Genomic DNA, 14,243 nt, shown 5'->3' on the forward strand with positions numbered 1-14,243 from the left:
TATAATTGACTGTGCCCGACACCATGGCGGCCACCAAATTTGGCCCGGATTATTTCCAAAAATTTGGCCCGGTCCACACCTAAATTTGGCCTTGGTGATTTGGACCAAAAGCGATGTCCAGCCATAATTTAACGTGCCCGACACTAGGCGACCTCCAAATTTGGCCCGCACCACTGCCAAAATGCTATCGCTCGACCTTTGGGTGTAGCTGTCGTTAAACCCTGCCTAACTTTGTTAAGGGGGGAAGCCGTTGCCTATCGGTTCTTTAAGGGCGAAGTGACATCCGTAGGGAGTATGTCTGATGGGTCATAGAAGCTAGCACATGCAATGCAACCAAGATCTTAATCTGTGCCTGTATGATCCGTATGGATAACTCATAGCTATCAGACCGAAATCAGATAACTCATAGCTGCTATCTACGCAGGGGAAGGCGAGAACCAGGAGTTCCCTGTTCAGTGTGACAGCGGCTAAAAAATTGGTTGGTAAATTGGTAAATTGGCTTTTGTAGGGAAGGCAGTGGCGCAGTATCTGTCTCTCATATCTCGGCGGACACCTGAACCGCGCCGTAAGGGAAGGGAGGAAGGTGGGAGTGAAAGAACAAAGAGAGAAAGAGACGCCGTAGTGGAGGTCTCCGGAATAATTTCGGCCACCTGGGGATCTTTAACGTGCACTGACATCGCACAGTATATGGGCGCCTCTTGCGTTCCGCCCCCATCGCAACGCGGCCGCCGCGGTCGGGTTCGAACCCGGGTACTCCGGCTCGGTAGACGAGCGCCTTAATCACTGAGCCACCGCGGCGGGTCAGCGGCTACAGCTGTAAAAGAAATGTGCTGTCTAACCTCTTTTTGTGCATTCAGCTGAGGCAGTCAGTCCCACGTAATAAGTTAGGCTTCGTGTCTGCTCTCGGACCGTCCTGGAGGGGTTGTTTTTGCATAACTGCAGCGGCACGGTGAGAAAGAGGAAGGCACAGTTGGAGAGAGGGGTGAAGTTCATCAGGGAGGCTCCCATGCAGTGCGGACTCCTGGCACTCAAATAGGGCGGGTACTTTATTATTAGTGAATTCGACCAGCCCTTGCTGGCCGGAATCACTAGCGTCAGTGGACGAGAAGGGGTAGAAAGAACAAGCGCAGGAGTGGGCAAGTGCGGCTCCCGAAGGAATCCAATCTTTCTGTTCAGTTCGATCCAAAATGCCCATAACCTGCTCCTGACAACCTAAATAACTTTCTCGCATCCCGCCCGTCCACTCTGTTTCTTGGGCAGTTGAGAGGAGTCTGCCCGGGCCCGCTCCCTGAAAGTGCGGTTAGCTGCTCACGTAGCATTTTTCCCTTTTAATTTATATTTTTACCTATGGGCGTGCAGAATTAAATTATCCTCTCTAGGACGTCTTCAGTTTCATTCCGTATTGCTCTGAACCTGTCGTGCCAATGTTAGTGGTGCAGGCTGAGGCTTACTACTTTTCTTTTCTTTTTTTTGCTGATTGTTCAAACCAAGGCAGTGGTGTACACTGAATGAGGAAATGATCGAGGCTCCTCGCTCTTTTTCCGGTGTCAACAAGAGGTAGACAGAAAAAGCAAGTTTTGTTTCCGATCACTGTTTCAAAGTACTCCACAAGTAATCTCTCCTGTAGCTCCAATGTGGCTGAAAATAGACGTCCCGGGCAAAAGTGTCCACTGGAACGGCAGTGGTTGAAGTTAGCAATCTGTCAGTTACATTTTGTGCAGCACCATATTTGCAGCACCATATTTACAGCACCATATTTACAGCACCATATTTACAGCACCATATTTACAACACTATATTTGCAGCACTACATCTGGTGCACTCTCTTTCGACTGTTATGACTGGCTTTTCTGTGTTTTTCTTCTGGGTGCATTTTTTGCTTAAACCGTTTAGATACAGCGATATCATGCAGACGTGCCCCCCCACCCACCCACCTTTTTTTTTAAAGTAAAATGTATGTGTAGGGATGAACTTTTTGTTCTTGTTTTGAAAATTCGGTGATCCTTTTTCGCTGTTTATTTCGGAACGCAGTTTTCGGCTTTCGTTTTTTCAGCGAATATTATTTCTTACAGGTGAGGTAGCGGTTTTTTTCGATGACTTAATGGGGCATTCCTGCGCAGAAAAAAGTCACAGTATGTGTTGACTTTTTTGACAGGCTGAGCATTCGATTTACCTGTAAATAACGCATGAATTATCGCTAAATACAGGTAAATAACTTTTACCTGTGCTTGCAGGAGGAAGTACGAAGGCAAACTGAAAAAAAAAAGTAGGGGAAACAAATTGGGAACCGTTAGGCTACAACACAAGTGGAAGTTTATATCTCAAAAGTAGCTCGCCGTGCGCTATCTCTGAGTCGTAGCGCTAGTCTATAGACTGTCTATAGACTTCTGTCTATAAAAGCTATAGACTCCCTACAGCCAAATCCTCGAGAACAGTCTATATACGATACAAATGCTACAGACAGTCTATAGACAATCTATAGATTTATGGCCATGCACTTTTAGTAGACTTCTGTCTATCGACAGTCTATAGACTATGAAACACATAAAGAAATATCAATAGGAAGGAAACAGAGTCTATAAAAAGTCTATAGACTGCCTATAGACAATTTTTATAAGGGAGGTTAACGTGGTCACGCTATAGGATCACGTGGCCTGTGTGTTGACAGCAGCGATGCATCTGTTGCTAACCGTTTCGGTAACATGATACTATTTTGTGACACCAATGTGCGGTTTCGAGTGTCCTTACATGAAGTGGAGAAATCTGCTTAACCAAGTGACCACCCTAAGCTACTGATGACAGTGAACAGCTCTGCGCCAACAGCCTCTCAATCTGCAGAATCATGTTAGGTGGTGAAGCAATACCTTCAAAAGCACAATTGCGCTACACTCATCAAAGGGAGTGCGCTCTAGGACAACTTACTGTTTTTTTGCTCGTGTCTGTTTAGAGTGTACTTCTGTCGGAACAACATCTCACCACGCCTGTGGCTTCCGCACTTTATTTTTTACCCTTGACTGCGTAACTCCTAATGGATAGCTAGCTAGCTGCGGCGTGTATGTAAATTTGAAAATTTGAATTCAGTGTATCTTTATCGTTTCTTTTTCAGTTTTAACCGAAATTTAAAACCATTAAATGTATCATACAACTGCATCCATTCAGACAGGAAGCTACTGTTTGGCTATATGAGTCGAAACAATGTCAGACAGTACAGTGCGGCATGGCTGCCTAAGCAAAAAATTCTAAAACGCAACAAAAACTTAAAAAACATACGCACGTACACTCACGCAACTCGATGCACGTGTACATGCAGCGCAAATGCCCTACACCACTCGCACCGCCTCTTCCCATTAAAAGCGATTCCTCAGCACGCAAAATAATACTCCGAGTAAGAGGCAAACGAAAGCAGTAGTGAAAACACCGCCATCTATGTGAAAAGGCGAAAAAGAAAGAAAAACGAAAGGCACAGAATGAACGGCCTTCGTGAAAGCACCGCCTCCCGGTCCTGTCGGGAACTCTTGTCTGGGCATTAATTTTAAGGCTACGCGCGCGCCTGGATGCACCGGTTTTGGAGAAGGGATACGCGCGTTCGTTTACAATGGTGGAGAATTATTGGGGACGCATTATCGGAACTGACGCCGCGGGAGCGTTTCGCAAGCTTGCCTGCATAAATCGTGCCCATCTCGGCTAAGCCGCACATACATATAAGCGATCGAAGGGCGATCTTTCAGGACTTTCGCTTTATGGACGCTGCCTTGAGCTCTCCTGCTAAGACGTTAGGATGACAGGGAAATTTACGATTTAGCCCCGAGGATTCACAGGTTGGTGTTGCGTACGTAAATTGACGTCTGTTTTAAAGCTTCGCAGACGCGATTTTATAACTAAGTAATCGCTTAAGAGCACTAGCTCCCCTTTCATCTATCTTTGTACAGTGAAAAGGCAGCCGCACGCAACGTTCTTCGTGTTGTATACATGCACAAACTCGCTTTTGGTAGTTTTTTTATTTGCGCAAACTTCTTTTTTGGGAGAGTCGCCAGCACTGTTCTAAACGGCTCAATTTCTACGCCTTTCCTTATTGTTACTGCGTAAGTTCCGCAAACCCAGCGTGCATCTGTTATAGTTGATGCTCTCTTGTTCTCCAAGAATAATAAAAATAGGAAAAAAGATAGCGTAATACGATTGATGATATATTGCGCTGAAAACAACAACAGAAAAAGCTAGGTTATCTGGGAGTAGTAGGCCTACGTTCTCAGAAATAAAAGAAGGAAGCTTCTACACATGAAAACGTGGCGAAATCTTACTGCAGGCAATCGATGTGTAGAGCTGTGTAGAGCACAGAAGCGATAATTCGTACAGGTGGCAGGAACACAATCCAACTTGCAACACCGAAGTCGCTTCAGTGATTCACGTATTCACGCGTGCAATGTCAGATGGACTTCGCGGCGCGGGTCCTCTTTGGCCAATGTCGTTTAACTATTTAACAGTTTCATAGCATACCAAACTAGAAGGGCTGCAGAGGATGCGCGATTATAAAAAAATTATCTTAATTTATAATTGCCGCTACATACGTGCAGCATACGTAAGCCTAAACTTTCCTCCGCAGAACACTGTTGACAAGGCTGAGAACGACAGTGGTGGAACTGCTGCGCCAATTGCGCCAAACTGCGCCAAATGGGAAATCCTGCTACATGCTGCTACAAAATCGGTTTTTTGCCTACTTTTGCGCCACGCCTGCGCCGAAATATTTACATTTCATTTCATTTATTGGTTTTGTTTGGCCAGTACAGAGACTGCAAACAAGGGAGAGCAAGCTAAAGGCGCCTAGTAGCGCCTGACTGAGGCCTGCCCTCCCCATGTAAAAAAACAAAAACAAAGTGGCACTTGGCAATGGTACAAAGTTTTCGTAAGTAACAGAAACTAGAAAATCTCTGAATAACTCCAATAACTCTGCCGAGAATGAAACCGAAACTCATTTCCGTGAAACTAAAACTGATGTCTGCCGGCAACACTTCCAGCAACGCATCTGCAGGCAGCCACATCGCCATCGCTGCTTTGCAACCGAAGGTGAACAAAGGGACCACTGTCAGCGCACTGCCTGTGTGGATGGACACTTCACGTCTTCGATGTCTTTGTCAAAGCTGAAAGGCACCAAAACTTATGACTGACTTATATCGGGCAGAAAATCCAGCTGCCATTCCTATGACACAAGGATTAATCAGAGCGGTGAAAGGATCGCGGAAGCGTAAGCTGCAACGGTCGGAGGCGGATGCAGCAGAAGAGACCCGTGCAAAACAAGCGAAACAACACTGTGATGTACAGGACAGAGACACCCAGAAAAGAGGTCAGAATGAAGAGAAGGTACAAGAAGAGATCAGACTGGCCAGGAATATGATCACCAATGCTGAGCTGCTTTTCACAAAAAGGTGTCAAGTCTAAACATTTTGCAGACGTTGAGAGTGGACAAGCCCTTCTGAAGAATGGACAGGAAAAGCTCGCAGCGGCACTGTCTAAGCTGGAGTGATCAAGAAAAGGGAAGAAATAGTACTGAAAGTTTGTTTTAAGAACGGTATCATTTTTTATAGTTTTGTTGAGCATCTCGTTATGTCGCTCTTCTGAATAAAAACGGCAGTGTATTTAGGAGAACCTCCTGTTTTGCTTATTTTCGGCTCTTTTTAAGGAACCAAGCACTTTAAACTGCATTTGGGATTGAAGCTTGCTCTTGCATGGCTGCGGTTGCTAAAAACATCTGAGCAAATGCCTGTTCCAGAAATACAACAAAGCTTCTTTATTTAAAATAACTGTTTTTTGGCATTTAAGCAAACAAGGCAAGGGGAATGAGGGGCTCGTTATAATTATTAAAGAACCCAACAGCCACAGAAATCAAGGGGCACAGGGGATTTTTAATAAATTTATTTATTTTGTGGTGTTGTTCAATTTAGAATATTACTGAAAATGTTATCCCATAAAGCTAATTGATTAGAAAAGCAGAAGAAAAAACAACCACATGCCGCCGGTGGGATCCGAACCCACGACCTCCGAATTACGCGTCCGGTGCTCTACCTCTGAGCTACGGCGGCGGCTGTCAAATCTTCTGCTTTCGGGGGTATCTATGTTTACAAGTAACCTAACCTTGAGAGTGTTCATCAGCGCCACCCACGTTCATAAGCGGCGGACGTAGAACGTCCTGAGTTACCGCAGGTGTGACGTAGAACGTCATCGAACGGAGAGGGTGGAAGCTGCGTGAGAACCCTCTTATGCTTCCTATGGCGTCAAGGCTGCCAGAACCGAGGCCCTCGCTAAGCAATTAAGCAAACAAGGCAAGGGGAATGAGGGGCTCGTTATAATTATTAAAGAAGCCAACAGCCACAGAAACCAAGGGGCACAGGGGATTTTTAATAAATTTATTTATTTTGTGGTGTTGTTCAATTTAGAATATTACTGAAAATGCTCGGATCCCACCGGCGGCATGTGGTTGTTTTTTCTTCTGCTTTTCTAATCAATTAGCTTTATGCGATAACATTTTCAGTAATATTCTAAATTGAACAACACCACAAAATAAATAAATTTATTAAAAATCCCCTGTGCCCCTTGGTTTCTGTGGCTGTTGGCTTCTTTAATAATGTTTTTTGGCATGAAATTTTGGTACGAAGCTTTTTTTTGTGCTACAAAAGCTCGAATTCTGCTACAAAATGCCATTTTTCCTGCTACAAAACTTAAAATTGCTGCTACAAACTGCGATTTCTTCTGCTACAAAAGCTGCTACAAGAAGCCAGTTGCCAGTTCCACCACTGGAACGAGCTCGTTTTAGAACGGGTTTTCACCGCGAAAACTAATAAACAAGCATTAATGTTTCTTCCCACTGCATAGCTTAGAGAGAGTGCCCGGTTGATAATCGCTGGTTGCCCTGCTATGCAAAAGTTCACCACCATCGGCGAGCTGATAGATAATTAGCTGAGGACGTGAGATTAATGCGCATAAGTGCTTCCAGCCAGCCACCTAACTTAATTACCCCCGTGGGGGCCGTCATCGATGCGAGCGAGGGTGCTTCGGATCGTTGACCGAAGTGATGGGATCTTTGGGATGAAGCGGCAGACGAGGGAACTTAGTCTGTGTTTGGGCTGTTTGCTGGGGTTTTCTGTGGAACTGATACAAGGTGCTTCCTGTACAGAGCACCACGTAAATAAAGTTTAGGCTTTGTGATAGATCAATGAGAGCAGTTGTCAAATTCAGGGAAGCAGTCAGTTAGAAAGCGGTTAGTCTAGTTTGGTACGCCGCCTAACGCCACTGGGGGCTGCAATCTTTTTGTTCAAGTAGCCGGTTATGTCCAATGTTACAAGCGTGAGGAATAAGTCAGCGGTGAAGAATCTTTCGACATGCGGCAGCCTGTAGAGCGAGCTTCGGAGTACTCAAGAACCTTTAAGGCCCGAAATTTATCTTTCTATAAATGTGCGCCACCTTTTATTAAATGGATATTGGTGCTGAATAAATGACGGCTCTTTTATATCTATGTGCGTGGAGATAAAGCGAGAGTCGCATTCAACCCCGAAACACTGCATAATTGTCGTTACTGGTTTGAAATTTCGCTATGTTTAATTAATCCGAGTTAATATTCGACTGGAGTGCTCGTTTTCTCGCTACTGTGATCTTTAAATATTTCATGAGGCATACTGGTATCGCCAAACTGCATCAAGACTCGGTTTATCTACTAACAGCTTGTCTTACAACTAACTGTTCACTTCGATTGACCGCAGCACTACTCGGACATATAAATTACGCTGCGGTTCGCATAATATATAGCTTCTGACTTTCTCCGCAATCTGCCATTAAAGACCATTTTTTTCTTGCTGTTTTATTAGTTATGTTCTTTGCATACCGGTTTTTAAACATATGACCTGCTTCTTACACCACACTGTTACTGCCTGTTGCAAGCAGAAAGCACCGTACTGTACTTCTCTTTTCACACCACCGCCGAGGCGGCCTAGTGCTTTGAGCGTCCGCCTCGTATGCGAGAAGTGCGGAGTTCGATCCCCAATGTCACCAGGGACCCTCCTGCTTTCCAATGAGTAAAACCATTCCCCTTTCCTGGTGCTTCGCTCCCGTGCGGTGAACTAGGCACTTTCCCTTCTCCTGGGGCCTAATTCTATCAATTCGGGGGTAGGCGGGGGCAACAAGTGATCTATTTTGGTGAGCTCTCTCCCTGCCGCTGCTGCCCGGGAATGGGATTTAGTCCCGTTCCGTTTGGAGCGGTTTCACCCTCACTACTTTTTCTATTCCCTGCTCTGCTACCTGCAGGCATGTGCTTTATTCACAGAGAGTTTCTTCTCTCCCCATTCCTCTGTGCCCGCCCTCCCCTCTTTCGCCCTGACAATCCTGCCCTTTCTTTTCCCCATATGTTCTCTTCTTTTCTACCTTTTTTTTGTCTTTTTAACGCGACAGCGTCAGTACTCCCGTTCTGCAGAAGATCAACCGTCGTCTGCATCGTCGGCATTGTGAGCGAAAAACCCCGCAGAAGCAACCTGGGTGTGGGCCTCGTAGGTCACGTGACCTTGTTGCGTCATCACAACCTGCCCTACTGTGTTGTGAGCAAATTCACCACCGTGACAGGTGGCAGTGAAGTTAATGATTGGTCGCGATAGGTTGCGCGGGAAGAGCAACCTGGGTCGCTCAAACCACACGGGTGGTAGCACCTGTCATCGCAGGGCAGTGGCGCATCTCTTAACGGCTGCATCAATGAGCCACGAGTGGTGTGAGAACTCCCAGGGATCTATGAGTCTAAAGTAGAGAATGACCTTATGCATATATGGGAATTAACCCATTACACTATCGCCTCATAGCCATAAGGCGGAGCCAAGTGTCCCATCAAATTTTTTGTTGTTGCTATATCGGAAATCGGAGATTGACACAGCGGATGAAATGCTTGGGAGAACTGTGTGTTTTACCCCACACCACGCTGAGCATAAGCATCACCGTTTCATCTGAAACTTGCCGGACTTTCTTTGCTTTACCATTAAGCATCGACGTCAAGCGCCTGAGCTTAACGTATGTTGTCTCATTGTGAACAAAGGCAACAGGCGGCGGCGGCGTTCCGGCACGCAATAAACGCTCTGCAATACGAAGCGAGCGGGCATACCAAGCAGAGCGAAAACGAAGAGACGACCCTGGCCTGCTGCGCTGCCAGAGGAAAGACAAAGGAAACTCGCGTAGCCTCTGTCGTGAGACGAGGGAAATCACTATAGAAGGGACGCGACGGCAGCCCGAGGCCTAATAGCCTGCATGCCTCGCTCCAAGCCGCTATCAGGCCGGGCGTTTAGCGAGGCTTAGCACCACCAACAAGTGGAGCAGGTGCAGGCGTTCCGCAGCCCCCTCTGCAGGCAACGAAGCAGCAGCAGCAGTTGACCAAGGGCGTTGCGTGCATCCGGTGACTGTGGATGAGAGATGGCGACCCCTCTCTGACGCCGCCCTCCCTCCTCTGTTTCTTCTTCCTTCATTTGATTGCGTGGTGGTGGGCTCACGAGCAGTTGGGGCCTCATCCGCCCAAGAAGTAAAACGAAGCCGTCTCTGGCGGCAGCCGTTTCTCGCACCTGCCGTCGCCTCGTCTACCAGCGCGTCAGAGAGAAGAGGCCCCTAGAGGGCGGTTTGAGGGGCATTTTATCACGATGTGTGTGTAAGCGAGCGTACGTTTAGGACAAACAGTGGATATAAAAGCAGCATTTCGAAGCTTCTGGCCAGGGATATGTACGTTGACGGATGGGAGCAGTGCTCAAGAGAGGAATCCTGTTCGAAGACAAGTGCTTTGCTTTTGTGCACGGGTGAGGTCCGCGTGTTGTAATATAACAGTAGCCATATGTCTTGCCTTATGTCTCCGTTCGCTGCTGCGGCAGCTTTACTGCGACATGTAGTGGTAAATTGGCCCCCAAAATGAACAGACAACTCAAGTGTCCAGAACTTAAACGACCACTGTGCATAGCTTGGATGTGAATGAGCAATGTATACAACGATAGAATGGTTAGGACTTCGGTTCCTGTTTATGGCGCGTTCGTTCAGCGGAGTTTGGTTTATTTTTAACTACATACTCATTGTCTGGTTATGTTCCTTGTGATCACTAAAAATCAGCGGGAATGTTTCATGGGCAAAGTGGCATGGTTAAACAAACGGTTGCTATTGCTGAACATCTTTGATACGAAAGAAAACGATAGGTATAATGTCACTGTGCTGCTCAACACACGGTACTCGACGACCAGTATTCAAGAAAGTGAAAGTGCAAATTCGGTCTTTGTATAGAAACGAAGAGGGTTAGGGCAGCCGAGTGCAACACTGGAAGATACTTTCGCTTTACCAGCCCACGGTAGGGGCAGACCAACGAGAACTAGTGTCGGAACCAACCAGAAGGCGTTCACCAGAATGTGTGACCTTTGGTCGTGTGTTCGAGGTGGGTGTAAGAGTGGTTATGCGCATGGAAGCAAGGGGCAGGGGGGGGGGGGGGGGGTGTAGATAGGGGTAGATGCACGGTATATACAGGTACCTGAACTTTATTCTCTCACCCCCGTTGTCTGTTACTTCAGCGCATGGTTCAGGTGTCCTGTCAGACACAGTGAGAGTGTTACGGCATCCTTCCTTTGATTCGTAACCCTACCCCCTTCCCCTGAGGTATGTTACAGCGATTTGTACCTCTTATTCGCCGCCGTGGTGAGGCTAAGAGTCTGGGTGGCTTTGCCGTTGTCACAGGCCGTCCCCGTTCATGTGCAGGTGCCAGTCTGGTCATGCGGAAGGCTTGCCGCTATGGCCTACCTTCTGCGGCCTCCTCCGACGTCGTCCGAGACTCCAGTCGGCGGGCGGCGTGCTCGACGCTGCCTGGAGGAACGTGCGACCGCACCGCGGTCCCCGGGCAGCAGCACTGAAGCAGTACGGGGCCGAGGCTGTCGTGTCCAGGCGGCGCTGACGTCGAGGCCCGCGTCGGCAGCCTGCCGGAAATGGAGGGCCCGGACCACGTGCCCACCCTGGCGGAGAAGCTGTACCAGGCGGCCGTCGGGGGTCACACGGACACCGTGGTCGAGCTGTGCCGCCTCGGGGCCAGGATCGAGGCCGACGCGGTACGTGGGAGAAGAATGTAGAAACAGCGTCGCTGGCACTTTTGACGCCCTGATATTTGTTGCTTTGTGCAGGGAAATGACATGATGTAGCATATTCTGGAGTGTCTAATGTAAGAACCCAGAAACCCCAGTACTCTAGACCACTATAAAGATACGAGATGTTTCTGGTTGTAAAAGCAACCAAGGTATTATAAGTTCTGATCAAATGGAAAAAAGTGAAACGAGATTTGAGAATTTGAGGAGAACCAGACATTGTGGAGCACAGTTGTTCGCTCGCGTTTTTTGTAGAGTTTCATGATGAAATGAATGAATGAATGAATGAATGAATGAATGAATGAATGAATGAATGAATGAATGAATGAATGAATTAGTTTAGCCGTAAAGAGAAGAACCTTGAAATGATGAATTGTAAGAAAAATTCGGGAGTAAACTTCTTACTTGTAGGTGCCACTGTAACAGCATTGATTCAGAGAGGCTGTTGTTACGAGTTACCTCTGAAGAACTGTGCAACCACTGCGCCGATCATTGTTAGCCGTGGTTCATTTAGGCGTGGAATTTAAAGCTTACCTCTGAGTTGTTTCAGACGAAAGATGAACAATTCGAACGATGTCAGTAGAATCTTGAAAGGTGAGCTAGAAAGGAGGTTATGTGGAACCCGCACGAATTTTCAGGAATCGGAGTTCCGGATTGTTTTCAGGGATTCGAAAGTAAAGATCACTGCTATTTGAGCGCTCCTGGGGATACTCGGCACTACTTGGTGGCAGTGCGGTACTCTATATCTAGACCGCTTATGCATTATGAGAGGTGAGAAACGGTGCCCAAAATTAACCACAGTGCTGCAGAATAAAACAAAGCAACGACATGCTGCAGCAAAAGAAGAAGCGGTCATGCGGAATCGGTACACGTACGAAGCGTAAGTCGCCACGCAGTCGAAAAGGAACGAAATACGATCAGAACGGCGCGGCCAACGTAAACATTGCCTCGCCGGTGACGAGCGCGTGACGAGATTCAAATTTAACTCCGTTGCGTCCAAGTTCTGCGGTCATGTCCTATCAGTGTACTTACTGCTCCCTCAGTGAAGAAAAACTGGAAGTTTTTCTTTTAGCAACTGCTCGAAGCTCACTGCACGATGCAGCAGTTTACGTTCAGAAAAAAGTGCATTTTTCAGCACTGCAGCCTCAGGTGTAGAAGTGACGAACAAAGCGTAAAGGAGGTTCAGGAAGTTCAAATGGGAATAAACATCGGGGTCCCAAAGCATCGCCTCGGTTCCACGCTATGTACAGTCTTTGTCAAAAGTAACCAGGCTGCATGGTTTGCTTCTAGCTTGAATAGTGGAGCCCTTGTGGCTTTCCTAAAGATCAAAAGGTGTTGGAAGGTAAGAAGACCCCCAGTCCTTACCTTTAACGACCATTTCAAATTCAGGGATGCTGTAAGGGCTCCACCTTACGAGCTAGAAGCAAACCATGCAGCCTCGTTACTTTAGACAAAGACTGTACATCGGTGCTGGAGACTACGAGTACATAGAAAGGTTACTGACTTTAATAACTTTGAAAAGGAACAAAATTAAGGCTTTCGGCTTCAGTGTTTGATCTCGACGCACGCGTTCTCAGTTATCGGCTGCAATCTTGTCTGTCGAATGAGCCGAGGTATTATCGGGCTCAATACCGCAGTTTCATGTCTTTCAGCTTTTTCTTTTCAGTTTCCTTACCTGCACACAGACTACGCAGTCCGTATAGTTTGCTTTCTAACGACCGTCAGACGCCCACAGCTCAGAGCCTCGTGGTTAGCCCGTCTGTTCAGCGCGCTATCTCCCGCCAGAAAGAGAACACGTGACCCACTTGCAACAGAGGCGGCGGGACAAGGCAGCTCACACACGCGGGCAGGCCCGCCACACTCATCAACGCAGCCTGACATCGTGTTCCTCATAGGAATATGAGGAAGGGGGCGCTGCGGCACACGCACTGCGTCTAAACATTTGCCTTGGCCGGGAACCTTTCGACCTGGGTGCGCCGTTATACATAACGGCTGGGCGGGCGCATCAACGGCCTCTATTCTTGCCGAGCCTGCTTAGCAATAGGTGTGTGTTTATTTGTTTGCATGTGTGCGAGTGTTTATAAGACGACCGAGTGGGTATACCTTACACATCCTTCTTCAATGCCGCAAATGCTCTATGCTCACAAGGAGAACCCACTCCGTCAATGTAGGCCCCTTGTTTCTCCGCTAGCTCATGTAAATAAAACATCGTCAAAATGGACGCCAGAGATGTTTAGATTGCGCTCGCTGCATTAAGTGCACAGCGCTTTAGCACCTCGGCCATGGTGTGTGCTGTCCTAAATTCTTAAGCATTCATTTAGTACGTCTCTTTATGCAGCGTAGAGAATAACAGTGTTTTGTTATTCATTCGTGCGTTGGTGCCAGCCACTGTTTGCTAGCTGTAATTGCATCTAAGATAATGTTGAATATTTATAACCTCTTCACCGCGGGCAGCTTCTGCTGCTTCTTTTCATGTGTATTCGAAATAAAAACACACAAGTTGTCGTACTGCTAAGTAGAGCACAGAAATAGAGCAGAAAGACACAGTTAAACAATATGGCCCTTTCTATTTTTCAAGAAGGCATAGTACAGCACATTTCCCGAGAGTTGCATGAATGAAGACACAGGTTTTTGCACATAACGCCGATCTTTTTTTTTTTCTTGATTCGTATGGGATATGAACCAAGGAAATTTTAAAGGGGTATAAAGTGAAATAGGCAGTGGACACAGGAGGAGCCCTTACAGGGAGCCGACAAAAACAGGAAGGGCTCTTAAGAACGGCTCTAGAGCGAGTTCATTTCAAACTCTTACTTCCACGTCACCGGAAACGTGAGTAGCATGCCATTAATAAAGTAACACAGGTAACACAGTAGCAATACGCCATTTTTAACATCACATTAATAGACAGCACACTATTTAAGCACTCCCTGACGTCTAGTTATTCATCCGCGGGCAGAGCAGAGAGTTAGAATGCATCTCGCAAAAAGTACTGACGCTTGTCTACTCTGTTATCAAGCAACCAGAAATCTTCTAGCTTCTGAATTACCCTGCGTGAGTTTTTAAACCTCTTTCAGACCATTTGAGGAGTGGACTGGTTCTGTCCACGTCAGCGGCGACGGGGAA

General features: G+C 47.0%; 1 protein-coding gene and 1 non-coding gene across 2 annotated transcripts in view; one reads left to right on the forward strand and one right to left on the reverse strand.

Moving 5' to 3' along the window:
• The window catches only part of dgo (ankyrin repeat domain containing protein 6 diego), a 182,131-nt gene that overhangs the window by 86,902 nt on the left and 80,986 nt on the right, over positions 1 to 14,243 (forward strand). The window contains exon 2 of the mRNA XM_089571760.1: positions 10,744 to 11,087. Within this exon, the coding sequence (XP_089427886.1) occupies positions 10,968 to 11,087 (120 nt within the window). The 5' untranslated portion in view covers positions 10,744 to 10,967. The remainder of the gene's footprint in view (positions 1 to 10,743; positions 11,088 to 14,243) is intronic.
• On the reverse strand, positions 6,003 to 6,074 carry TRNAT-CGU (transfer RNA threonine (anticodon CGU)). The gene has a single exon. It is a non-coding gene; the product is annotated as a tRNA-Thr (tRNA).

Source organism: Amblyomma mixtum, chromosome 2, assembly GCF_055824585.1.
Source record: "Amblyomma mixtum isolate Tamu chromosome 2, ASM5582458v1, whole genome shotgun sequence".
Taxonomy (NCBI): domain Eukaryota; kingdom Metazoa; phylum Arthropoda; class Arachnida; order Ixodida; family Ixodidae; genus Amblyomma; species Amblyomma mixtum.